The sequence below is a fragment of the Trachurus japonicus genome, chromosome 14 (genome assembly GCF_045865225.1).
Source record: "Trachurus japonicus isolate A0001 chromosome 14, Traja_1.0".
Taxonomy (NCBI): Eukaryota; Metazoa; Chordata; class Actinopteri; order Carangiformes; family Carangidae; genus Trachurus; species Trachurus japonicus.
The window spans coordinates 13,660,227-13,687,694 of record NC_140920.1 but is presented as its reverse complement, the minus strand read 5'-3'; the positions used below and the strand labels follow the sequence as shown (position 1 = coordinate 13,687,694).

The following is a 27,468-nucleotide window of genomic DNA, read 5'->3' as shown; positions in this document are numbered from 1 at the left end:
AACCCTAATGTCATATTTTAGAGACCTTCAAACTACAAACATTATCCCAAAACATTGTAGCCTAATAATTTAAGATATGCTACAATAATTGGCCTACACCTATAGGCCTAACTATTTAGCCAGTCAGCTACACAGTCGCCTTATTTCTCATTGAAAAACACATATTCACCTAAAGTTAGTTCAACTTCGTGAAGACTTACTCTCTGGGTGAACATTTGATAGGCCTACTTTGCTTTACCTACAAGTCTGTATTATCAGAAAACATTATAAAACACAAACAAACAAACAAACAAACAAACAAACAAACAAACACACCCCTGAAAGCTCAACAGTGGCCTAACTTTTCCTAATATTCAGTGATATTTAGCAGTTTTTATCCGGTGTAATGGGAAAATAATTCACAAATTCAAAAAAAGCTGGCTGCTTTCAGACGTGTACTGAGGCCAAAATTGTGGAAATAGATAGGAAATATGACCGAGAAATGGATTACTCGTGAGTAACGAGCCCTGCAATAGGCAGCAGCAGCAGCAGCAGCAGCAGCAGGATACTGGTGAGCTCGCAGCAGCAGCAGCAGCAGCAGCAGCAGCAGCAGCAGCAGCAGCAGCAGCAGCAGAGCACCGACCTGCTGCAGTTGTGTGAGGGCGCCGCTGGGTGAGTCCCTCTCTCCGCTGCCTCTGTCTCCACAGCACAGCTCCCTTTTCCCAAAGAAAAGAAGAGGAGAACTAGGTCCGGGGAGGAGGAGGGCCGCCGCCATTATCGGAAAGCTGGGCAGAAATACCACTTTCACACACACACACACACACACACACACACACGCACGCAATCTGCTCATAAATTGAGCAGGACATGAACAGATTTCGCTTGCAGTAGAAGCATATTTCAGACGAAGCACCACGGGGATTGCAACAAACTCACCGTTGTCTCGTGTGTGCGCGACCGGCCCAGCATTATGTGGGCACAACAATGGACAGAATAATTATTGAAAAAGCAACGTGGTGAACCGAGCAGAAGACGGCTAAGAAGATTTTTTTTTTTTTTTTACACGCCCGAATTTCTCATGAGGAAAAAAAACTCGTGCAAGAACAAAACTGGATTGTTGTATTATTTGGGATATTTATTTCCTTCCTTTCCCCCCGTGTTTTAATTGCAACGAAAACAGTAATGTTTAATACGAGAATCCAGACGTGGGTAATTGATATTTAAATCGAAATACCCCATTGGACATTATTATCAGTATTATCTGTGGACTTGAGACGAGCCATAGTGAATTCTGCGGCTTTATGCTTATGCACATCAGGCGGCGAGGGCTGCGGCAAGAGCTGGCCTGACAGATGCAAGAGGAGAAAGGGAGAAATGCGTTGGTATGTACCCTACAAGCTCACTCCTCTTCTTTATGGGCGATTTCTTAGTGCAGCTGTCGAGTGCTACACCCAGACACCTGGGTAAATAAATTCCCCTTTTAACATTGTCTGTCGGTGTGGAGAAGGTAGGCTAACCCTGATTTCGGCTCTAATTTCATTATGTAGACAGCAGGCCTGGCGTGGTCAGCCCCTCTCTGTGCACCCTAAAGCCCATGTTAACTGTTAATCCTTTGCAACATATAGCGTTACAAAATCTTATCTGGGTAAGTAGGTTATGTAAATGGGTTTGCTTGAAGGTGTGCTTTGGTGGACTGTGTGTTTTTGATGATTTTAGACAGGGCGTTTTTTGGTTGTTTTTATTTGCTGAGAACTTGTCTGTTCATTTGGATATCAGGCCTGGCTCTGCTCAGCTGAGTGGTGTGTGGACTGCCGGTTGCTTTTGACCCTGGTGCCAGAGCTGTTTGTTTCTAATGTGTGATCACTTCATGTGACAGCTTATTTGTGTCATCATCAGTCTGTAATTCCTCTTTTTTCGTCGTGATGTTTGACTCCAGCGAGTCATATTACACACGAGTGAAATTCTGCTTGGTAATTTCCACCCTTCTACAGAGACCATGACTATGAACTGACTATTAGACCAGAATTGCATCAGTCGCTTAGTACAATAATGGAAGCACCAATCAATGCTGTAATAAGTTTTAGCATTAAGGGTCTTAACAGGATGGGCAGATGCAGTTTCCTTTGGCATGGATTGTACATGTGTCTGCGACTTTGTCAGCAAGTGGCTCTTTCATTCACTGTTTTTGGAGGTGGTGCTGATAGCTGTTGTTTCATTTGGCTGGAACAGGTGTTTAGATAACTGAAAAATGGAGAGTGAGGTGATAACAACAGTCATTTTTATGCCTGTCACCCTACTCACTGATCAGCTGACATTGTCATTTAAAGAGCACCACTCCCAACATGGTCTCTGCTTGCTTGAGTTAATAGCTATAAATCTTTTGATCCTAGATTGATGTTATCACAATAACCCACTGCTGATAAGTCCCTTTAACAATGAATTGATTGATGTAAGAATTGATTAACATTCAATCAGAGTAATATTTAAATAGATGAAATATTGAAATAATTCAATTCAATTCAAATAATAATAAATATTTACTGACCAATTTTTCTGCGAAGTAAACTGAATACCTGTGGGTTCTTATGGTTTTCTAGGCAGATATACAGAAAGATGTTGTGTATTTTTGACATTTTTATACAAAGGATTTGACAAAATAACCAACTCAACAATGAGAATTATAGTTGTAGTTTCAGAGTGGATAATAAATCTGCCTGACAATTTAATGAAACTGGTAAAAAAAAAAATCAGTGTGCTTCCTTATTTGAAATTGAGTTTACTTGTGAAACTGAAGTTTATGACCTCTCTTAGGAGGTATTGTGACCGGTTGCCATTAGTGGTTCTGTAACACTGTCTTCATCCTGCTTTTGCTGGGGGCTGGACATGTTGGCTAAACTACAGCAGTGTTATGATGACAACTTGGTGTGTGCAGTAATAATATTAAAACTGTGATTTCTCATATTAGTTAATATCTTTTGGCAAATCATCAGACCTCACACATGATCGAGGGCACACTGGGCAGTAATTAGATCCTAATAACCAGTTGATGTCAAAATTAAAGAACAAAAACTAGTCGTGCTTAAACAATATACATACATAGCCTTCACCATCAAGTGGTTACATTTCTTCAATCATGTTGGTATCCAAAGGAAATTAACACTAAATGGAATAAGATTTTGTAAACAAACATATTGTTAATTACACTATATGCCATTACCATATAGTAGTGATGTTTTTGTTTCGTTGTTTAGTATGCCATATGATTGAGGGTGTGACATTTCCTTTCAAAATGTTTTTTTGTTGTTGAATGCTCAGTTTGTCTGATTTCTTTTTTTGTTTTTTGTTTTTCTTCGACAGGATCAGATTCATATAAGGATTGAATGAAAGAACCCTCTGCTGATCTTACTGCGCCGTTATTTATTAAAATCGAAGCCCACCCCAGAAGAAAGTGAAATCTGATCTCCTCTGTGGATCAGCAACTTTATGGACAAACATTCAAGTGAACTCCTTTATACAGTGCCTGTTTATGGCAGGATGATCGTCAGCAGACTATGATGGCAAAAAAGCAAGATGCGCGATCGCCCATTTACAACCTCATTGTGGTGGGTTTGTCAGGAACGGAGAAGGAGAAGGGGCAATGTGGGGTTGGAAAGTCCTGTTTGTGTAATAGGTTTGTGCGACCCAGTGCTGATGACTTCTACTTGGACCACACGTCAGTGTTGAGCACCAGTGACTTTGGGGGTCGAGTGGTAAATAATGACCACTTTCTGTTTTGGGGCGAGGTGTCACGGGTCCTGGAGGAGGGGCCTGAGTGCAGGATGCATGTTGTGGAGCAAACCGAATTCATTGATGACCAGACGTTTCAGCCACACCGTAGCACTGCCATGCAGCCCTATATCAAACGGGCAGCTGGAACCAAACTGGCCTCAGCAGAGAAGCTCATGTACTTCTGTACAGACCAGCTGGGTCTGGAGCAGGACTTTGAGCAAAAACAAATGCCTGAGGGGAAGCTGCAGGTTGATGGCTTCCTGCTTTGTGTTGATGTCAGCCGGGGCATGAACCGCAACTTTGATGACCAGCTGAAATTTGTCACAAACCTGTATGGTCAGCTTAGCAAGACAAAGAAGCCCATTGTGATAGTCCTCACCAAGTGTGATGAAGGAGTCGAACGCTACATCAAAGATGCACATACCTTTGCCATCACAAAAAAGAGTCTGCCAGTAGTTGAGACATCTGCACGCTCAAACATAAACGTGGACCTTGCCTTCCTCACTTTGGTTCAACTTATTGATAAGGGCAGGGGCAAGCCCAAGATCATCCCTTATTTTGAAGCCTTGAAGCTCCAGAGTCAGCAGATAGCGTCTGCCAAGGATCGCTATGAATGGCTTATCAACCGTATAGTAAAGAATCATAATGAAACCTGGTTAAACACCAGCCGGCGCATGAACACCTCCCCAGAATATAAAGAATACGTCTTCTTGGAGGGAACGGCTAAGTGCAAGAAGCTTTTTCAACAGCATGTCTACCGTCTGAAGCAGGAACATATTGAGAGGCGTCGCAAAATATACTTAAGCACTCTTCCTTTAGCACTTAGTTCTTTGGTGCCTGACCTGGATGAGATAGATCAGCTAAGCTGGTCTGGGGTACAGAAGGTCCTAGAGTCTAAGCAGCACTTTGCCCACTGGTTCGTTGTTCTGGAGGACTCGCCATGGGAGGATACGTCTCACATTGACAACATGGAGGATGAGCGAATCCCCTCAGACCTGCTGGAGACCGGTGAAGCGGAGGACATATTTAATGCCCACCTGGAACATCTGCGTAACGAGTGCAGACGAGCAGAGATGAGGCTGGAGTTTAAACACAAGTTGGCTTGCTCTCCCTTCGTCACACCTGGTAAACCATGGGAGGAGGCTCGCAGCTTCATCATGAATGAAGACTTCTACCAGTGGCTTGAGGAGCCGGAGTACTTGGACCTGTACAACCGCCATCAGAAGGAGATCATTGACCGGGCTAAGGAAGATTTTCAGGAGCTCTTACTGGAGTACTCTGAGCTTTTCTATGAACTTGAAGTAGATGCCAAGCCAAGCAAGGAGAAGATGGGGGCAATTCAGGAAGTTCTGGGGGAGGAACAGCGGTTCAAGGCGCTACAAAAGCTTCCAGCTGAAAGAGATGCTCTGGTGCTGAAGCATATCCACTTTGTCTATCATCCTACAAAGGAGACCTGCCCCAGCAGCCCTCACTGTGGAGACTCTAAGATCGAGCAACTCTTAGTGTCACGTTTCCCCACATGTTACCCCTTTTTTGATGTGAAGGCTCATTTTGGAGACACGAAGGCCGACAGAATTAACCTCGTCATTCTAGGGAAGGATGGACTGGCCAGAGAATTTGCCAATGAAATTAGAGCTCTCTGCACTAATGATGATTGGTATGTGTTAGATGGGAAGATGTATGAGTTAACACTGCGGCCTATTGAGGGAAATGTACGTCTTCCAGTGAACTCCTTCCACACCCCCACTTTCACCCCTCACGGATGTCTGTGTCTGTACAATTCAAAAGAGTCCCTGTCTTATGTGGTTGAAAGCCTTGAGCGACTTAGGGAGTCAACTCTAGGGCGGAGGGATAGCCAGCTGGCACAGCTGCCAACATCACTGCTTTTAGTCACTAAAAGAGGCGTAGGGTCATACGTGGACATCGGTGGAGAAACTGCCTTAAACCTAATAACACAGGGACAGCAGGTTGCCAGGAGACTGCAGTGTAGCTTTTTAGATCCTGCCTCTCCTGGTGTGGGTTATGGCCATAATGTCAATGAGTGTCAAATCAACCAGGTGTTGAGGAGCCTTCTGGATATAAGGAGGAGCACATCCTTTAGTAGCAGCTCCCCACCCCTCCTCCCCGAGCCTCAAGGTCTCCGAGACTCTCCCCATCAGCCGGCCCCGGAGGCGGACCTCCGTGTCGTCATGTGTTTAATGTGCGGAGACTCCTATGACATCGAGCAGCTCCTGTCTCCTTTCCTCATGCATCAGCACTGCAGACCCATGTCTAATAGCGGCACCTCTGTGCTGCTGGAGCAGACAGTGGGTGGACACAAGCTGGCCATAGAGCTGTCTCTGCTTTCCTACCACGCCTCCTTCACTTTGCGCAAGAGCAGGTTAGTGCACGGCTACATAGCGGTGTACTCCGTCTCCCGAAAAGCCTCCCTGGAGACCCTGTGTGCGTTCTTATGCGAGGTTCAAGACATCATCCCGGTTCAGCTGTTGGCAGTGGGAGACAGCCAGGCAGAGCTCACCGACAGCGACTACGCCTGTGAACAGTTGATCCAGGGGGAGGAGCTCGCCCACGAGATCGAGGGTCGTTTCAACAGTGTGGTTTGTGGATCCGGCGGCGTAGTGGGAGGCCTGCACAGGATAGAAATGTTCCACTCTTTCCTGATGGAGGTGGTGGAGAAACGCAACATCGTGGAGGCCACGCACATGTATGATAATGTCGCCGAAGCATGCACCAATGAAAATGTGTATTCGCCACGCTGCAGTTCTCCCAGTCCCGTCACCATGTTCCTGGATTCAGAGGATGACGTAGACCCGTCGCCACCGTACTACGACGGTACGCTCACGTCTCATAGTGGGGGCTATAACCTGCAGGACTTAGATTCCAGTGACATCTCTGTCATCTCGGACATCAGAGACTTTGAGAACAAACTCAACAACAAAGTAGCCCCCCAAGTGAGAGTCAAACCAGGCGTCACTTTTGACTTCCGGAAAGTAAGCCGTAACCCGTACATCGATACACTAGGGCATCGTCGCTCCCTGCCCTCCGCCGTTACCTGGGTTCCTGGTGGCGATGTGGGCTACGACCCCTCTGACTACGCTGAACCCATGGACGCCGTTTCAAAACCCCGCCCTAGCAACGAAGAGATCATCTATTCCGTGCCGCACGACAGCACACAAGGCAAAATCATCACCATCCGCAACTCCAACAGGATGCACTCGAATGGAAATGGCTCAGACAGCGAGGCGGACAGCAGCTCTCTCGAGCGAAGGAGGAAGTTCTCGGCGGTGGGGGTGAAGCCTCGTCTCTACCGTGACCGCTCCAAACGGCTTGGCAAGTTCAGTAGCTTCCGCACAAGCTTCATAGGCAGCGATGACGAGATGGGAGCTCTGCCCAAGTCCAAGGAGGACGACTATGGGACCCTGAAAGGAGAAAGTCTTGTAAATGAGGAGAGTGAGGACCCGAAAAAGAGGAACATTCTCAAGAGTCTCCGACGAACAGCCAAGGTTTGTATCACACCATCTTTTAAAGGCCAATGCTCATCAGGCATAATTAGCGCATTTACTTTTCATTGCCCACACTGTCATTCAAATGTTACGTCAGTTATTATGATGTTTTTGTAATCTTATCTTAGATAGTGAAAGTCTGCAGTAATTGCTATACTTGGCTATCATAGCACTATGAAGTCAATTTGCAATATGACCAGGGAGCAATTTAGATATCAAACTATCTGACTAGATGTGAGGAACTCCAGATTTGCTGCTGATTAGGAACATCACAATTAGTTAAAGGCCAGTGAGTGACATTTAGTATCAACATAATTATCCCTGTTTGAGAGTCCTCCGTCTTCCTCTCTCCACAGAAAACAAGACCAAAGCCCCGTCCAGCTATTCCCAAGCCCGTAGAGAGCTGTTACTTTGGCGTGCCCCTTGTGAGCGTGGTGTCTCCAGACAGACCTATTCCACTCTTCATCGAGAAGTGTGTCCGCTTCATTGAGACAACAGGCAAGTTGTTTTGTCCTTTTTAAAGGGCCCATTTGCAAGTTGTGGCTTCAGCCTTCATTGTGGTTACAATGTAAAAGGTTTCACTCTTCTATAGGGCAGACACTATAGTGACTCAGTATCAGGAAGCAATGAGATGGTCCAGAACTAGGTGGTAACATGTGAACATCAGTAGAAGAAATAAGCAATAGAAATAGAAGGAAAATAAATAATAGAATAAAATAAAAAAATACCTACACAATTGTAAAGGGTTCCTGATAACTTCCAAATGGCTCCTTCAGCCTTTGTATTTGACCTACGTATTCTTTCTTTCTTTTTTTTAGATATTTGTTTATTACATTTTAAAGCTAAAACAAAACAAACATACATTTGGCTCACATGTATATTCAGATTCATATTTGTACAGGTGAGAGATTGAGGAGTCACATCCTATACAAAGTTAAATAAATTGAGGGTATATTGTTATATATGATATATTTGCATGATCAAGAAAGGTATACAGAAATAAAAATGTATCGACTAGATGGTAGGGTGTCACTATTGAAGTAGAGCATTAGGATCTATGATACAAACCCTCTTGCGAGAACGGTGGAAATATTCAAACCAATATTTGACAGAAAGGGTTCCCATGTTTTACGAAAAGCATCTGACCTGTGTATTCTTAATGTGTTTTAAAATGTTGTCATGACATACTGTATAGTGTATACTATCAATGGGCCGTTATCATTCTCTGCAAGCGAATGTCTGTCTACTTAAAAGCTCATTGTCAGACCTCTAAACCCGTTTGCACCTGTTGATGCCCACAATTGTGAAACGATGTGAAAGTAATACAATGGTTTACTCAGTTTCAGTTAAGCAGTCCTCCAGAAAATGCGAGCATCTGTATTGTCATGTCTGTTTGCAGTGGGGCTAATGAAGTGTTTGTGCTTTGCTTGTTTCCCACTGTGCCCCCCGCCCACGTCTTCCCCCTTTCTTCTCTGCTGCGCTCTCACTCTTTTCCTCAGGCCTGAATACAGAGGGATTGTATCGCGTAAGCGGCAACAAGTCGGAGATGGAAAGCATGCAGAGGCAGTTTGAACAGGGTGAGTTGCTCATCAGACTTGTTTGAACCAGCTGTTTGACGTGTAATTATGTGGCTGCCTAATCAAAATATAAACAGTGTCACCAAAGGAAAGTAATAGGCAACTGATTGTTCGGTCCTGATGACAGCTCGCACTGATGGGCTTATTTTCACTGATCCCTTTAACTCTCTCTTTCTCCTCGCGTAGACCACGGATTAGACCTCGTCGAGAAAGACTTCTCCATAAACACTGTGGCTGGAGGCCTCAAAAGCTTCTTCTCTGAGCTGCCTGAGCCCCTGGTGCCTTGTGCTCTGCAGGTGGACCTATTGGACGCTTTCAGTAAGCAAACACTGCTGGGCTGGGAGGGTCTTTACTAGAACATAGAAAGATTATTTCTTTAGGGGGGAAAAGGGAAGGGGAAGGTTGTTGCGGACCTGCTTTCGCTCTGTTTTAGGTGTTTCACTACTGATTTGATGGTATAGACAGACAGACAGACATTTTAGCTTCATCTTACTGTGTGCAATGAACGAGGCCTCAGACTTAACAACAACCTGTCCGTGTGTGCAGAAATCAATGACAGAGAACAGAGGCTGTACACGATGAAGGATGTCCTGAGGAGGTTCCCCAGAGAGAATTATGATGTCTTCAAATATGTAGTGAGCCACTTACACAAGTAAGTTCCTGCAGCACTGTTTCATCACTTTCATGGATTTGTTGGTCTTCTGTGATGGATCTCCATCTGTCTTTTTCTTTTTCCTGCACCATATGATGAGAGTTAATAGTTGTTGTGTGATCGTGTGTGTGTGTGTGTTTTCCCCAGGGTGAGCCAGCTGAGCCGGTTGAACTTGATGACCAGTGAGAACTTGTCCATCTGCTTCTGGCCCACTCTCATGAGGCCAGACTTCTCCACCATGGACGCCCTGACTGCCACACGCACCTACCAGACAATCATCGAGAGCTTCATCCACCAGTGTGCATTCTTCTTTTACAACCAGCCCCTCCTCGACTCCCCCACCGGCCTGGCGGGCCTCCCCGCCTCCCCCACCACCACCCTCAGTGGGAGCTCTGCCTACTCTTGTTACCGCTCCTCTCCTCCCCACACCACCACACACTTCAGCCCCCTGCAGCAGTCCCCACCCACCACCCCCCAGTCTCCCCTGCAGTCACTGCTCCCTCCCCTCCACCAGCACCCCCACTCCCACCATGCCCCTGCTGAACAAGAGACACTGTGAGAGACAATGAAACCACGTGTGCCCATGATGATGCTGGAACTTATCACCAACACGCACTAAAAGAAAAAAAAAAAAAAGAAGAAAAAGAAAGAAAAAAAAAAACGTGCACTTGCACATCACATTTCTGATCATGGACAACCTAGGTTATGAAGAATGGAGATAGGAAGCGTCTGAGAAACTTCTCCAACCTGCCATTTGTATCCGTACTTGTGTGCATCGGGGCGGGCTGCCTGTTAGCAGTGACTCTCCCTCTGCCCTCTGTGTCCCTGGTCTCCTGGAAATTTGACATCAGGGCAGAAGTGGAGGACGGAGGACGGAGGTCGCCGTCACAGCAAGCCTCTCTTCTGTCAACAGCCACCACTTATTCTACACTACCAAGAGATAGAAACCTCTATGCCAAGCTGGAAGAAATGATTTGTGACCACCATGTTTTTATCTGTGTAAAACTGTTTTAGTTTTTTTTTTTTTTTCTCTCATGAAAGTACTGCCACTGGATTTATAGACTGTTCCTCTTTAGGTCCTTTGGGCAGCGGTCTGCTCCGTACAGCAGAGGCTCCTCTGTCTGCCTTTTGGGGGGGTTCTCAGCGGCTCTATTTGAGGGGTCAGCATGGGGAGGGAAGGGGGAAGGTACACATCCAGGGATGCACTTTAATGATCACTGTTGTTTTTCCCTCAGAAGGGTTTTTTTTGTTTTGTTTTGTTGACATACTGTTTTCTTGTGTGTTTTTAATTTCACAGCTCAAAACAGCCATACCCATTGCCTCTACAGAGCTCTGGCAGATCAAACTTTGTTTACATCAAACTTGTTTTTGTATCCACAAACTTATCTGAAGCACTTTTTGATAGTGTAGTATTACATTTGAAGAAATGCCACATTGATTAATTGTCGATATTGTTTGTGTAGTGGTTGCGTGTGGCATCAGTGCAGGCTTGTGAAACAAGATCCTTTTGTAAAAACTTATGTTCATTAAAGTTGATCCAGAGGTCCCATTTTTAGGTCGATGGGAAATCTGAATCGGCTCATATTCCTCATTCATCCAGCCATGTGAAAATAGTTTTCTTTTAGTTTGTCCTCTTTCTAGCTGTTGATTGATCAGAGTGGATGTTTAGGGAAGTTTGGTTTAATTAGACCATTATATAATATCAGAGATCAGTCAAGTGAAGGAGAAATTTCGCCATTTTTGAATGTGTAACCTAGTCATACCATAACTCTACATTGCCATCTGGTGTCCATGGGAACCAAACGCTTGAAACATGATCGGTTGCTGGATGTGTTGCTGTGGCTGTCTATCAAACCAAGCTCTTTGTATTCATCTAATATTAAGGACCTTTAACTCAGAAGGTTTAGTATTCTCAACGCACTGTTACTGCTAGTCCTGCTATACAATACAATGACCAGTAGAAGTTAAATATTTGTGAATGAGACACATTCAGGAAGCACCACCGGCCGTTTACCTGCTCTAGTGAATTAGTTTTGTGGTGGCATATTGTCCTCCCTTTCCATGGAAAAACAAGCAGCACATTTTCAGTGGTAGCACTGTTAATGGAGACCTGATGATTTTAACCATTAAACTTACGAGAGGAAGCACTGTCTTTTCAATGGGAGCGAGTAAAAGTGGAGCATCAGACATACAAGTTCTGGATGATTGTGGCTCTGTTACGGTTCTTGGTTGCAACGATGACCGGACTCGTTGGATCATTGGTTGTATTAGTATTTGGGATCATCACTTGTGGTACTTTTGGAAATTGCGATGCTGGTGGAAGTCAGTCATTTTGTGTTCATCAGACATATAACAGAGGGCTCCTATCAAACTGCTCAAAGCTGTAATCTGTAACATTAAGACTGGCACAGAACCAACCAAGCAGCTGTTCCATTATAACACAATTTTTGGGAGTATATAATCTTTACCGCAACACAAACTTGGCAGATCTGCCGTTCAATGAGCAAAAAGTGAGTGCATACTACTCTATGATGGTTGTTTATTTGTATGTTGGGGAACGCCACCCTTTAGTCAATGGTAGAAAACATTTCTAGTGTGTATTTCAATGATTGAAAGTCCATTTTTACAATTTTTGTGAATGGTTCAAGGCCACTTAAGTTTAGTGCATGATTTAAAAGACACACACCAAGGGAGAAGGATGAAAGCCTCTCCCTGTTTTAAAACATGAAATTAGTACAAGAACAAAACAAATACTAAAGTGAAATAGCTGAAACGTGAAAGTTTATGTACTGTGCACCAAGAGCAAAACCATGGAATTTGTCTGACTGAGAATAGTGTTTAAAGATGAAGGCCTTATGTGAACTGTATAATAGTTAATAAATTAAATCTTGTAAAATTGTCCTTGGCTTTCTTGTGGTGTGTGTGTGCATGTGTGTGTGTGTGTCTTTGATTGATTCTTGAACAATTTGAGAGTTAACAGCAACAATTACTGCCACAACTTGTGAATTTTGGATTGAAATAACATTGGAACTGAATTTAAAAAGTTGTTTTCTGATTAGATTTTACAAAGTCGCTAGATGAACACTGTCACAGCGATCAACCAAACCCCGTTCACCTCAGACAGGCTACTATTATCTGCTTTTCACTTTATAATAGTGGAGTGAGGATTTAACCACAGCACAGCATGGATATATGGCCACTGCAGTATCAGATAATCTCTATTGAAATGTAACGTGAACAGCATATTTTCTCCTCAAATTACCACAGAGGTAAATCCTTGTTAAAAAAAAAAAAAGTGCACTGAACACCCATCTTATGAAAAGGCTAATCCGATACTGTACAAATAACATGAAAGAACTCTGCTGGAGTAACTAGAAGCTGTAGTGTGTAGGCACAGGTGCAGGTGACTCTGGAAAACATCAATTATTCACAGCATATCCGTCATGAGTGCCTGCACTCTTTTGGCAGACCGCTTGTCGTCACAGTATCTGTTGACGTCTGTGGAGGGAGTCGGAGGTAACAGTGATATGAGGCCATCTTGTGGCTGCAGAGCTGTACAGCTATGAGGACATGGCTTTTTGTGTCCATCCCATTACTGACAGTAGATTCACATGTGGCTTTTAAACATTATGTCTAAGATACAGTCATTGTACTCTCTGGTCCGGGCTTTACAGCTCAGATTTCTCTCTCTCTCATGACTCGTCCTTACTTGTATGCTTCACCAGTGCAAAACTGAACTGTGGTGGACTGCAGTGGGAAAGGCAGCTGCCCAGGGAACCCAGTCTCTAAGCCCCCCAAAATATAAAGGTTCAGTTCACTATTTCTATGTACATTTGATTAATCACAGCTTTGTTTACAGCTTGCACGCCTGCAGCAGAATGTGAGGTCTTCCCTCTCGTGGCCCTGACACTTTTGTCATACTTTTTATCATCAGCGACTGTTTTCTTTTATCTGTAAAATGTCAGAAAATGGTAAAATATGCCAATTTTTATTCCCTGGAAACAAAACCCTAAAATTTTAAGTTTACAATGATAGAAACCCATGAAAATAGAAAAATATTCAGATTTCTGAAGCTGGGACCAGTTCAGGTTTTGCATTTTTCCTTAAAAACGACAACAGTTTATCAAGTTTCATAACTGTTGCCCTTCATTTTCAGCCAATCAACTGATCAGGTCAAAAGGTGCCCATCAACAAAGTGTTGCTTGTGACCACCTAAGAGGTTGAAATGATATGTAAACAAACCTGTTGAGAATGACAGAAGCCGTGACGTATGAAAGATAGCTTTATTGCACAAGGTGTTAGAATGATCTTTTTAGTTTTTGCTTTCTTTTCATAGAAAATGTACTTTTGAACACAAGCAATTGCTATAACAAGCAACTCAAACAAATGTTTGGGATACCCTCAACATTTTTTTTTTTTTTTTTTTTTTTTTTTAGCTTTTGATTTTCATACATTTTTTCCTTCAATTTTTCCCTTTTAGCAAGCATGCAATGACTTTTTTGAGGATGAACAAAATACAAAATAATGATAATAAAAAAGTAAATAGGACAAATGACAACATCAAAAGACCTTTAAAAAAGAATAAAAATTCAACAAATTAGTATCAAAAACATAAAGGGAAAGAAAAATGTTTTTTTGCCCATTTCAGAAGTAAAATATTTTATTTTTGATACTATTTCAATTTTGAAATTGGGGCATTCAACCCTGATGTGTCCCCTGATTTATTCTGACGAAAATAGCTCTTCATACAAAACTGTGTTTTATGTACAAGACTTAAATCTATAAACAACACTGACAAAGGTAGAGATGATGGATCTAGTATGTTTAGGGTGGTGAATTTTTACGTTAATTTATCTGAGCAGGGGAAAAGGGCTGGAGTCTGAATGCTTCAGGTTTACAGACCAACTCCAGTCCAGTATATACACAATACAATAGTAGTTTGTGTGACCAAAAGAGCTACAAGTCCCTGATTTCACTTGGCTGAACTGGTTTTCGCCACAGGCCACATCCCTTAATACTGTTTGGCCTCTGGAACCAAAATTTTGACAAAATCCCAAATAAAAGTGAAATGAATATTAAAACTCAAAATCAACAGACCGACAGATACCCCCTCCCCTAAACAAATAAACAAACAAAGCAAATGGATAAATAAATATAAACCACAAAAGACTATCATGGAGATGCTTCAGAAAGACATTCCAATAGGTTCTTGTGTGAATGTACATTAGCGCAAAATGGAGGGGTATGGTGGTAAAGAAAGAAGGACATATACAGTACTTCAGACAGGGCAACAACAAAGATATCAATTGAGTGAACATTATATAATTTTCAAAACTGAACTCCCTGACATATAACATCTCTCAACATTATATTATTTTTCATTCACATCATGACGGGGATTCCCTCAGCTAGTTGTCTTTCTCTCTTTGAAGAGCGAAGGTGGCTGAGCGGCCGAGTCGGCCTCTGCCGCCTGCGCCACGAACGGAGGCCTTGATACCGTATCGTAACTCAAGTCTCTGACAACTTTACAGCAACGTTTCAAACCAACATAAAAACCTATCTGGGGATCCTCTGTGATACTGGTTTGGCTTCTTAATGTTGTCGTATCAACCAACATGCTATAGGCTCACAGCAGGCTTACAGGTCACAGAGCCAATATTCCCATGAGGAGGCTTTTCTGCCATGACCGAACATCCACAGTCAAGTAGACGTCGGACACCAGGGACGTTAGGATCTGTTCACCCAGTCAGCCAGTTCATCTTTTAAGGAACTGAAACTAAAACCAAGTGGACTATCTTACTTTTCCCATCTCAACACGGGGCTTGGATGGAAAGACCTTCTTTCTTTTCATACAGGAGCAAAACACTCTTCTCTTAGTCGGTCTACAAACAGTAACATACAGAAGATCCCGTATATATACTAAACTTTTTCTCTTTCTTTAGTCCAACCTTTTTAAAATTTCTATTTTTTAAATTTCATGATTGAGCGATTGTCTCGTTCTTAAATTTGACATTAACATTTAATTTCTGTATGTACCACAACACTATTGCGGTGCACACAATTTATACTTTGTCATAATTTAAATTAAATGTCAATAATATACCTACATAGAAATATATATGTAAATTCTTTATAATACCAAATATTCTCTATTTGTAATGTGAGAAATCATAGCTGGATCATTTGGGTTGTCATGATTTGTTTAAAAAGTTAGACACTGTTCAGCTGGAGAGATTCTGTCACATTAACATGATAGAAGTTTTTTGTGTACCTGAATCATTTTCTTTTGGAATCACCATTAAGAGAAACTCTGCCAATAGATATTTGGGACTTTAAGAGACACATAGAGGGTGAAAGATACAGTAAGAATAGGGAACTTAACTGGAAGTCCTGCATATTGACAATAATACTCAAACTATGGAGGACAGTATGTGTGTGCGTGAGAGACAGGATGGCCACACAGCTTCATACTGGCTATTGTAGTCTTCATCATCATAAACACAGAGCTCTTAGCTCCTCAATTAAAGTCAATATTTTCCAAATGACCACAGAATCGCTTCCTGGTTTTTTCTTTTGCTGTGCAACTCCTGTGAGAACTGAGCGGAGCTGAGCACCAGGCGGCTGGAACTGTTAGTTGGAGTTAGTAGTCCCAGGTGAACATGAAAATTAGGGTTAGCTGGGTCTCTGTCTGGGAGAACACCTATCCCGAGGAAAATTAGACAGAACGCTGGGCAGTTCACCATTAGTTGGGTGTAAAGAAAGATGGTTGCATGCCCTTTCTGGCCCAGACTGAAGAGCGCCAGAGTGGGGGCTGGCTGAGGAGTGGGACAGCAGTGCATGTCTGTGCAAGAGAATGGACTACACCAATGTGTATGACTTGGAGTAGGCCCCCACACTCTGTTTCTGCAGTCTCCCCAGTGCAGAGGAGCTGCTCTCGAGCAGCGAGTCTCTGGAGCCCCCCACCTTGTTACTGTTGGTGGGGTTGCTGCTCGTGCTGGAAGTGGAAGCTGTTGCTGCAGTGTTGGAGCTGGGCATGGTGAGAGTCCTCTGGGGTAAGGTGGCCGTGCCTGAGCTCGAGCCCAGGCTGCCCAGCCCAGAGTGGCCCAGCGTCAGGGCCTGCTGCTTGACAGGGTCTAGAGTCTTGTGGCGTCCCTGGGTGTGATACGCCCGCTGCGTCATGCTGCGGATCGAAGCTTCCCGCGGTGGCACAGCTGGGCACGGGTCATGCAGCTCCCCTTGCTTGCGGAAGAATGGGTCTGTTTTCATGTAGAGGGGGAGGTTGCAGAATTCACCTGAGAGACAAGAGAAAGGTTTGATCAAGATCCCGACACGAATTAAGCCATTTGAAATTAAAGTCACATTTGTGTCTTTTTGGCTGCTTCAACTGAAGGATGCTGAAAAATGATTTCAAAATTCATAGTAATGAATATATCCTGGGTCTTTTCTGCATAGTAGTTAGTTAGTTCAACATTTTGGCCCATTACCATGATCCCTATAGTCATAGCAGTAGGTTCGTTACCTTTAATTGTCAGTGCAAGCTATTTTTAGAACGGCGGAGCAGATCCGCGAGCTGCTCAGAGCTATGCTACAGAGGCTAATGGGATTTCTTGGTTTCCCTCATCAAACTCATCAAATACACAATCCAACAACTCCAAAACCTCCTTGTGGACAAGTTGTGACCTGCACATTCACCACGCTATGAGATAATAAGGGAACGTTACGAGACCGAGTTGTTTTCAAGGTAAATTCATGCAAAACCGCTGATGCACGTTTCCGTCGGGGACAGTTTTTCGGCGAGCAGTCTCTGCATTGCCTCAAAAACAACTTAATGTTCTGTATATCATAGCGTAGTGAATGTGCAGGTCACAACTTGTCCACCAGAGCGTTTTGGAGTTGTTGGATTGTGTATTTGATGAGTTTGATGAGGGAAACCAAGAAATCCCATTAGCCTCCGTAGCGTAGCTCTGAGCAGAAAAAAATGAGCTAAAAATAGCTTGCACCGACAATTAAAGGTAACGAACCTACTGCTTGGCCTAGAAGGGGCAATGACATGACATCTATAATGAGTATCTTAACTTTAATTGAATGCAAAAGAGAAGAGTTCTCGTCTTTCATACTTACTTTTGTTGGCGCGGTGGGGAATGGGCACTGCCACATTTTTACCGCGGTCATAGTCCTGCGGTTTGGGTGGTGAGGCGGTGAAGCGGCAGATGCCCGGTTCAGAGGGCGTGCTGAGGGAGGTCATGCTGTCCGCCGGGTCGTTGGTGCCCGTGGTCATTTGGTCAGATGAGCTGTCGGAGATGAAACACTCTGTAATGGTGAACTTGGCGTGCTGCAGGTGCTCCTCCAGCTTGGCGTGCTCATAGGCCCTCGCCAGCTCCTCGTAGGTGGAGGAGGCGCTCTCTGTCGACACCATGCTGTTGCGGCCTTTATCTGGAAAAACAGAGAATGGGTAAGTGTGGCAACCATTTATTGAGACACTGATTGATTAAATCGTCCATTGCTATTTTGTTGTCTTCTTGTTGTTATTATTATATGTTTCATCATCTTTAACTTTTTGAAATAGTGTATAATATCGGTGTTGATACTAAGCCAATGCAATTATAACTATAGAAAGGGGCAGGTACCATAAGCTTTTCTTCATCCTGCTCCTTTTCATTTATGGTGATTATGTGTACATCATGTGCAGTCATGTGAAGTATGTGAACCATGAATGGAATAAATCGAAATGAAATAAAATGTATGTTTTTTTTAGAGGTTGTAGAGGTTATAGATGGAGTAATCATTCTTTCTCTTTTCCTCCTTTAATTTGGTAATTTGACAATGCTTTTTCAGGTCTATACTGATCATCTGCCTCAAGATTGGTCTTAAATTAAACCATAAACTAAAATCTGAAATTCCTCTTAGGGCAAAAAAAAAAAAAAAAGTAGATGAGATAAAAGCACTATTAGCACAGAGAGTTGTGGTTTCATTGTGTAGCACAGGCCGAGATCGCCCCACCTGTGTCTTGGGAGAGGCTGGCGCTGTAGCTGTCGCTCTCGGTTGCAGTGATGCCATGAGAGCCCATCGTTCGCCAGTCTGAGGTCAGAGTCCGTGCCGAGGCCGTGGACTGACTCTGACTCGGTCGGCTCAGCGTCCACTGGCTGGAGTATCTGTTCCTGGAGCTGTGAGCTGATTTGATACTCTTCCTGGACACGGGGTCTGAGAGAGAGGTCACAGTGATCAGAGAACTGCTTTGTAGCCCAGAGTATGACATGGACATGTGATAAATTACAGGACTAGTGTTTGCATTGAGATTTACCTGCTCATTCCCTTCCATGTCATGTCACTGTGATATCTATTGCAAAAAACCTTCATGCTCTTCATGTTTAAGTTAAAACACAACTCACTTGTGCCTGGGCGGATGTCCGACATGTCAATCAGAGGCCCTGAGTTCTGGATGAGGGCCTGGTGGTGCAGAGACACGCCGGTACAGAAGTTCTGCGGATTCACAGACTGGCTAAACTCGGTGTCTGTCACTGGCACCGCTGCTTTGTCCTCCCCTGTTGCAACAATTTAACAAAAACTGTTAATTACTTACTCTAAACTAATCCGTTGAATGACAGTGGTGTTGTTGTGCTGCTATGTACCGATCTGTTTGATGCCTTCCTTGTCCTCAATGAGCAGCTGAACACGTGGGATGTCGATGTGGAGCCTCGGCCCTTGAGGAGGGCCCTTCACTGGAGTGTCTATACTGCGATTGTTCTTGCTGCACACGGCCACAAAGAAATGACACATACAGTTAAAGAGGTTTCTCTTATAAGGTTTTCCAGAAGAATAGATGTCATATAATAACTGGAGCTATTCCCATGCAGTCTGGCTCTTACCTGATAAGCATCTCAGCAAGGCTCTTAGCATCTATAAGAAGACAATAACTTAATTAGATTACAGTTGGCTGGGAGATAATCGTTTGAGCTTGTCATTCTCTGTTACATTAATCCATTACACACAATAACATTGATCTCTCTCTGAACTCTCTCTTTTCCCATCTCTCACCCCTAAGACGTTTAAGCCTCTTCTCCTTGCGTTTCTTGCGGATAATGAAGAGCAAAGCAACACCCAGAGTAACCAGGATGACGGGAGAGCCAATGGAGAACAGCTTTTTCACATCATCGCCCTCTCCACGAGCTGATTTGATGGGAGGGATTGTACCTATGGAGAGAAGAGGAACAAGAGAAAAATAAAGATCGTTTAGAGAAACATTAGTGTGAACGGTGGAGGCGCGAGAAGAGCGATGAAGAAATTTGGGATTCACTTACTACCATCGTAGTCAGTAGTGGCAAACTGGGAGCTCTGGTTGCCACACCCTGCGCTGTTGCAGGCCTTCATCTTGAGCTCGTACCAGGTGGCCTCCCGCAGCTCGCTGAGGAAGAGCTGAGTGGTGGAGTTGGCCTTGAGGCTCTGCCAGGCCCAGGTGCCTTTGGGTCTGAAGTCCAGCATCAGGTCCGTGATGGGGCAGCCGCCGCTGGTCCAGCCCTGCAGGTTGAGCCCAGCATGGGTGGAGTTGATGTGGGTGAGCAGCGGCTGGTCCTTATTGAACACCGGCTCTGTGGAGGAGAGGAGGAGAAGAGGAAAAGCAGGTTAGAAGGAGAAGAGAGCAGTATACTGTATGTATGTATGTACCGTATGTATGTATGTATGTATGTATGTATGTATGTCAAAGTCAAAGACAAAGTCAAAGTCAGCTTTATTGTCAATTCCACAATATGTACGGGACATAAGAGAATCAAAATTGTGTTTCTCTCAGACCCTCGGTGCAGACAGTAAATAGACATACAGACAGTAAACATTTAAAAAACAATAAAACTATCTGCGAATCTAAAATACCAATCTAGAATAAATATGAATAAAAAACTAAGCTAAACTAGTAATAAAAAAATAAGTAGAAGGCACAATAGCAGCAGTAGTTAAGTGCAAAAGACAGTAGCGACTTATTGTCTTTTTTTTTGTACTGGAATAAAGTGTATGTAAAATGTATGTATGTATGTATACAAATGTATATAAAATGTATGTATGTATGTGTGTATATATATATATAGGCATTTTATGGTTGGATTTATTTTTTTGGTCACAGTAGAGTAGTAGGGTTTTCGCTTTAATATAAGATTTTAGTATTTAGTGTAACAACTCAGTGTGTTACCGATTCTGATGATATTCTCATTTGATGCTGCAGCAGAACAACAAGACTATGGAGCCATTTTGTGTATTCATGTTGCATTATTAAAATTCCTTTTGAGAAAATTTTAATATTTTAATATAGGATTAGGCAAATGGAAAACAATCAACAAAACCCCTCCTGTTATTTCTCAGCTTCTCTACAATTATACATGTTTCCAATGCCTATAAACTGTGACGGGCAGCAGGCATGATTCATATTGCGTTCTTTGCACATATGGAAAATCAGGTAAAAGTGAGATGTAAAATTTCTATTTCTCAGAGTCAGCAAAGAAAGGTCAAAGTTAGACCAATATCTTTAACTACATTATGTCTTTCCACATGTTTTCTGCTTCACTCATGTTGACAACACTTTGGTTTCCTCTCCTCACCTCTCCCATGGGTCTTTGCCTCAATGATCTCGCTGATGCGCCCTGAGCCCACGCTGTTCTTCGCAGCCAACTTGACCTTGTACCAGGTGCCACAGCGCAGGTTGTCCAACCTGAAGGAGCGCTCGCTGGAGCTGATGAACACATCCCTCCACTCCTCTGTGTTGTCCACAGAGTACTGCAGCACAAACCCTGCAGAGTCACACACAGCACAGCTTCATGTCAAACACGAACAGCTGCTTTAAATAAATACTGACAAAAAAAATGTTTTAACTATGTGGCTCCTCGATGCTGTTACAACTACCAGACACCAGGGGGCGACAAGCAGCTACAAAACCGCTCTAGTTTGCCCAGAAACATTAAGCTTGTTGTTTACACTGTTGTATGCAGCATTAGTACAACTGACAGCAAGAGGGAGAAGCACAGGGATCTGGATCTGTCACAAAAACAACCAGAGTGTCTGGATCATACCTCTGATGGAGCTTCCTCCGTTGTCCCCGGGGATCCAGGCCAGGGTGATGGAGGAGGTCGAGGTGGTGGAGACCGTCAGACGTGGCTGGTCAGGAGGAACTGGGTGTAAACACACACACACACACACACATAGTGACTTAACAGAGCAGAAACATCGCAAAACAAACATGTCTTTCACTCATCCGTCCCACTCTAATACATCCTCCGCTCGTTCTTTACCTTGCACCACCAGGTTGACTATGATGGTGTCAAAGCCCAGTGTGTTCGTGGCCGTACAGGTGTAGTACCCAGAATCCTCTGCTTTCACTGAACGTAGCACCAGGGTGCCGTTGGATAGGATCTGCCGCTGGCTGTCGGCTGTGACTGGGATGGCAGAGTCCTCACTGACAAAAAGCACAGAGAGGCCACGGATGTTAACACCCTCATCCTGCAGCAACTTTAGTTTATTTGTCTGAATTTTCTGAATGAATCGTGATGGTGACGTATAGATCGGTATATGAGATGAGCAGCTCTGACCTGTCTTTGGTCCATTTAATGGTGGGAGCCGGCTCTCCCACTGAGCTGCAGGGCAGGCGCACTTCCTTCATCCAGGGTGTGGTCACTGTGCCCCCGAAGGACAGGATCTTAGCCGGGACTGCTCACAGAGACACACAGAAACACAAAACTTTGTCACACACTTTCACATTCAGATGATGGCAGACACAATAAGACAACAAAAATCATAAAAATGTCTCTGTTCATACTTGAGGTTGTCTACCTGCCTGTCTCTGCTGTTCGCTGCCCAGTTTGTCTGAAAGGCCTAAAACTTAAACTGCCGGGGGAATAAAAAGCTGTGGAGCAGTGTTTTAGTGAAGCCCCTCCCCTCGGCTTCAGTCTATCTTTTCTCCATAGATCCTCCCCTCTATTGATTCTCTCCTGCTACTTCTCTCCCCAAGGGTCATTTTACTGGATAGGCCCTGTTCATCACCACATAATTAACAACAGCGTTTCTTGCCACATAGCCGCCGCTCAATCAATACTATGGCTGTCAATCAATAGCGGAGAGAGCAGACAGAGGAAGGGGAGCGGAGAGCGAGAGCGATGAAAGTGATATATAAACAGGACATCATGTTGCCGTATCATAGCCGTCTTTAGAGAGCTCTCCCTCATAACCTTTACAGAGATCGCTTTACCCTTCTCCTCCACTACAGGCTCGCCCGGAGGACCCACCTTTCCCAGCAGGCTCCACTGTGACCTTTGAGCTGATGTTGCCACGGCCGGCAGTTGTCACGGCTGCAGCCCAGATGTGGTATTGTTTGCCACGGGTAAGGTGCGTGATGCGGTAGAAGAGCATCTCTGGGTTGGCCTCGTACTCGCTGGGCGCCTGCGACAGAGGGCACGCAACATCGTGTTAGGAAACGACCACGACACAGTGACACAGCAGGCCGGGTGGTACGGGCTCTGATAGACGGAAATATGGATTGAAACAATCCGTGTGCATTGAAACTTTTCTGACAGTTTTTTCAAAGCTGAAATTTTACAACAGGGAAAACACAGGTAAGATGAACGAACATGCGAGGGCTCGGCTGTGTTTAAGTGTCTGGTGGCATTTTGGGTTCCAGGAAAAACATTTAAGGAAAGGACAGGAAAAGTCTAAATTTTAATCTTTTTGTTTTAGATTTTCTCTATTGTATTTTAAATCCCTGACCTCACTGAGAAACCAAGATGAACATATAGAAACACAGATCTCATTAGGAGGCTTTTAAAAATATTTTGCATGTGATGTTTAAGTCTTATATATGGAACAAGATGCATTACTGTATTTTATTATCTTATGCTCCCATAGGCTTTCGTAATTTTTGCCTTGTGAATCTGCATATTTACCTTTTTAGACATTATAGTCTTTAGAATTAAAATTTTTGATTAACCTTAAACATCATATGTAACAATTTTATTTGCAGCCTCAATGCTTCATTAGAATTTAAGCATCCAGTTGTTTTTCCTGTTTTCTGTTTAATTCAGTGTTTCTTGCCTTTGTATTTTCTTTTTCTCAGTAATGTTGTTATCAGAGGCCTTTCTCACCATAAATGATCTCTTTATGGACTCCACTGCCGGATTTATGTGGATTGTCCTGTAAACTAAGTGATTTGAAAAACTAAATATGACTCTCAGAAGATTGCTGACACTAATCCCGAAGTAGGCACTGATAAGAAGTATTTACATTTTCCTGACTGAAAGATAAATTATAGGAATGTCACATTGCACGGATTTGCCTGTTGTTGAATTTATTTACCTTTGATGTACAAGTTAAAGGTTTAAATTCTAAATTAATTGAATTATTTCACTTTATAAAGATGCAGATACATTCACTGGATTATAAAAAAAATAACAATTGTGTCTTTAATTCGAGATTAAATGACGAGTTCCTGTGAATATTTCCCAGACAAGCACATCTTTAAGACGACATCCACACACGTGCACCTGCACACAAACGCCAACGCACACACACAAAAACACCAAAAACACTGTTTTCTCTCAAGTCGAGCCTCTGTTCTATCTCTTTAATCTGTTCATCTCTCAATGTTCATCTTCAGTTCCTTCACCATTTGCTTTTCCCTCTTTCCCTCTATCGCTCTCCGTCTAGCTCAGTGAAGAGGAGAGGATGGAGGGACAAGGGGAGGGAGGGTGTGTGTGCGTGTATGTGTGTGTGTGTGCGTGTGCATGTGCATGTGTGTGTGTGTAGGGGGTGCATTCGTACATTCCTCCGGCATAGCGGTGGTGTTGTGGTGATCCAGGGAGTGATACAGGGAGATAATGAAAAGACGGACAAAAGCACTCTCATCTCGATGTGACTGATACCCTCCTCTGCTCCTCCTGCCTGTCTCTCACTCTCTCCTCCACTTCCTCTCCCCTCATCCCTCTCTTTTTCTCTCATTTCCCCTTGGTCTCTCCCTACCTCTAATGGTGTGTCTCTTTCTCTCTCTCTCTCTCTCTCAACCTCCTTTCCCCCTCCCTCCCTCCCTCCCTCTCTCCTCCCTGCCTGTGCTCATTTACATGGCACTCATGCTCAGAGAAGGAGGAGTATTTGTGAATAATAAGAAAGTGAGATTCGAGCCTGATATCACGATTTCACCGCGCGCTGGTGTTTGTGGTGTACATGATCTAACCACAGCTGAAATGCCGCACATACATGTATAAATAGAAAATATTGAAATGTGATGTCTGCATGTGTGTGTGTGTGTGTGAGTGTGTGTGTTTCTGATGCGGCAGTGTGCATGTGTGAGCTTGTTCTCTGCCTCATTTGCATATCTACGTCTCATCACGTTGCCAAGACAACCTCATCTGTTCATCTGGGAGGGCAGGAAATAAAGCGATGGTGCAAACACAGTGAAAGAGAGACACGCAATGATTCACACACACACACACACACACACACACACACACACACACACACACACATACGTGCACACTTACAGGTTCAATTAATAAGAGTGGTTACAAATTAATTGTTTCAATCTGCAGTTTTTTTTTTTATCAAGTCCAATCACCTGGAACATTTTCTACTGGGCACTTGTGAGTCACGCCCACGGAGCAACAGAGACTTACCGGCTGGCCCGACCCCGGGCTGGAGCAGTAGATGGTGTACTTGCGGATGACACCGTTTGGTTTGTGCGGAGGTAACCAGGACACGACCACACTACTTGGAGAAGAGGGAACTGCTTTGATGCCAGCTGGTGGTCCGGGAACTGGGGAAGGGAAAAAAACATATGAACACCATCAGAATGAATGGTGGTGGGAGACATATTGTATATTATATACATGTATGAGCTTCTGCGTGTGTGTGTTTTTGTGCACACACATGCTGGGTGTTAAGTGCCCATTAAAGTGAGCAGGCTTGTTTGCAGATTGGTGGTGTTATCCCTCACTAAGCTGCTCGGAGAGGACTTGGAAGAACTCCCTTTGGGTAGACGGGCCGTGACATATGTTCATTCAGACATTGGTCAGCGTTTCTGACTCTGTGACACCCAGCCTTCTCTTAACTCTCCGACACACACACACACACACACACACACAAACAGATTAGACACTATCGTCTGATCCTCTGCTTGCCACTTCAGCTTGACACTGGACACCGCTTAATACTCTTATTACAAGCTAAAGCATGAGAAGAAGGGGTTTGAAATGGAAGCAAATGCACACACACATCAGGACACTGGAAGCTGTTTAAAGTGAACAACGACGCTTTTGTCACGTCGGCTCCACAGCGAGAGGTTCACGGTGTCGAGTTTATTCAGTCGCCCACATAAATATACTTGTTCCTGACAGTGGGCCTCTACAGAAGGAGGCTACCACAGTGTAAAGACCCAGCCCTGTGAATCCATCCCCCCTTGTTCCTCCTTTTCTTATACGTGAGGCCCCCCCCCCCCAGAGTCTTGCCATTCAACCCACCGCTGCCCTCAGGCGTCCTCACCCTGCACTTTACACTGTCAAGGAGGAAAAACAACACAAACTCAGAAAAGGGTCGATGTAGTGAGGCAGGTTTTAAAAGAGGGAGGCGGGGATGGCGAGAATGATACAGTAGGTGCAGTTCCTGGGGGAGAGATGACGATGGGATGTTCGGGGGGGCACCATCATTATCATAACTGGACCTCCATGTTAAAGTAGGAGTGGCGGTGGGAGGGTGTGTGTGTGTGTGTGTGGGGAGGGGAGTTAAGTCCCATCTGGTGCCCAAAATCTGCCCAAATTTTGCTGACAGTCTGCCGCACAGCCAGCACAGCCCACAGCGGTGATGAGGGCGAGAGGCACAATGGCGCTGAGCGAGCGGCTCCACCTCCATGAATATATTATGCACCGCTGTGCCAATCAGAGGAGCATGTCACAGCAGACGGCTAATACACATTTCACCGATGACATTTCTATTTGGTCTTTTTTTTCATCTCATTCAATTTTGTCAGCCAAGAATAATCCGTGTGATCACCTTTCTATCTTTCCATCTTCAACCCCGAGGCCCCTCCTCCTTCCCCCTCCTCTATGAAGAGACATGGATCTGGCTGTAATCCCGCCTCCAATGGTGTAAGCACAAAATTAATTCTCTCTAATCCAAGAGGAGTTAATCCTTACGCCCATGGCAAGAGGTTTGGTGGAAAAGACACAGACCCAGGCTGATGGCTGATTCTTGGATGCTATATGGTCCCAAAGAGCAGCCCCCCCCTCCTCTCCCCTCAGCGTCTCCCGCCAGCCGCCCCTTCAGCCTTGAGCCATAGACCAAAGCCTCTTAATTCTCATTAGCACTGCTAATGGAGCTTCCCAGCACAAATGAGCTTTTGTCATGGGTTTGAGATACGGACCAGCTCCCTTTTTTTTATCTGCCCCCCTATTTTACCCTCAGCGCATACACTTAAATATAAGAACGAATAAATTAAACACTGAAATATTTCAGTTTCTGTTTTTGTTCCCGTGTATACTCACGATCTTCGCGGGTTTGGATATACAGGACGTTGCTGCGGACTCCATCTCCAGCCTGTGTGTAGGCCAGCACCTGAACGCTGTAGTTGGTGAACTTCTCCAGCCCTCGCAGCTCCACCTGTTCGCGAGTCGTGGTGATATTCTGCATCTCTCCCCACTCTGAGAGAGAACAGGAAGGAAAGACTCGCTTGAGAGAGCACTGGTGGTTGTCGGGAGGACAGGCAACACAGACCAGCTCTTGCTTCGCCAGAAATGTTTTGAAGGAAATGTGACTACAGCCTGGATTACAAGGCAGCATCTGAAGGGAGAAGTTGGTGAAGGATATTAAAGCAGAGACTAGTTTGTATGCTATGTCCCGTATTTAGTTAGGTTTACTAAAGCACTGGGTTAAGATTAAAGCAGGGGTGTCAAACTTGAGGTAAATTCATGCAAAACCGCTGATGCACGTTCCCGTCGGGGGCAGTTTTTCGGCAAGCAGTCTCTGCATTTGC

The 27,468-nt window shown here is 44.2% G+C and overlaps 2 protein-coding genes across 4 annotated transcripts in view; one reads left to right on the top strand and one right to left on the bottom strand.

The window, feature by feature from the left end:
* The first annotated feature begins 601 nt into the window (after positions 1-601).
* Positions 602-12,380, top strand: arhgap35b (Rho GTPase activating protein 35b). Of its 2 annotated transcripts, none has more exons than XM_085797699.1 (7): positions 602-651; positions 3,337-7,250; positions 7,607-7,748; positions 8,750-8,827; positions 9,014-9,145; positions 9,374-9,479; positions 9,627-12,380. In XM_085797699.1, exons 2-7 carry the CDS (start codon positions 3,531-3,533, stop codon positions 10,036-10,038), a joined length of 4,590 nt encoding a protein of 1,529 aa, XP_085653825.1. In that variant the 5' UTR covers positions 602-651; positions 3,337-3,530; the 3' UTR covers positions 10,039-12,380. The 2 variants fall into 2 exon arrangements, with proteins under 2 accessions (XP_085653825.1, XP_085653824.1); XM_085797698.1 differs by lacking the exon at positions 602-651 and adding an exon at positions 810-1,361.
* Positions 12,381-13,743: 1,363 nt separating this feature from the next.
* LOC146974405 (cell adhesion molecule DSCAML1-like) overlaps positions 13,744-27,468 on the bottom strand; it is a 54,233-nt gene continuing 40,508 nt past the window's right edge. For both annotated transcript variants that reach the window (XM_085797696.1, XM_085797697.1), the window contains exons 19-33: positions 26,981-27,136; positions 25,118-25,257; positions 22,742-22,895; positions 22,049-22,166; positions 21,752-21,915; positions 21,533-21,631; positions 21,065-21,253; positions 19,778-20,065; positions 19,515-19,670; positions 19,346-19,376; positions 19,109-19,227; positions 18,869-19,021; positions 18,480-18,680; positions 17,601-17,912; positions 13,744-16,771 (exon numbers count right to left, since the gene is read on the bottom strand). In XM_085797696.1, the coding sequence (XP_085653822.1) occupies positions 16,338-16,771; positions 17,601-17,912; positions 18,480-18,680; positions 18,869-19,021; positions 19,109-19,227; positions 19,346-19,376; positions 19,515-19,670; positions 19,778-20,065; positions 21,065-21,253; positions 21,533-21,631; positions 21,752-21,915; positions 22,049-22,166; positions 22,742-22,895; positions 25,118-25,257; positions 26,981-27,136 (2,714 nt within the window). In that variant the 3' untranslated portion in view covers positions 13,744-16,337. The remainder of the gene's footprint in view (positions 16,772-17,600; positions 17,913-18,479; positions 18,681-18,868; positions 19,022-19,108; positions 19,228-19,345; positions 19,377-19,514; positions 19,671-19,777; positions 20,066-21,064; positions 21,254-21,532; positions 21,632-21,751; positions 21,916-22,048; positions 22,167-22,741; positions 22,896-25,117; positions 25,258-26,980; positions 27,137-27,468) is intronic.

Bases quoted from the DNA above. Each gene is read 5' to 3' on its own strand.
- arhgap35b (XM_085797699.1), top strand. From the start codon at position 3,531: ATGATGGCAAAAAAGCAAGATGCGCGATCGCCCATTTACAACCTCATT. The intron at 7,749-8,749 runs GCAAGTTGTTTT...TCTTTTCCTCAG, and splicing joins CCGCTTCATTGAGACAACAG to GCCTGAATACAGAGGGATTG. The intron at 9,480-9,626 runs GTAAGTTCCTGC...TGTTTTCCCCAG, and splicing joins GTAGTGAGCCACTTACACAA to GGTGAGCCAGCTGAGCCGGT.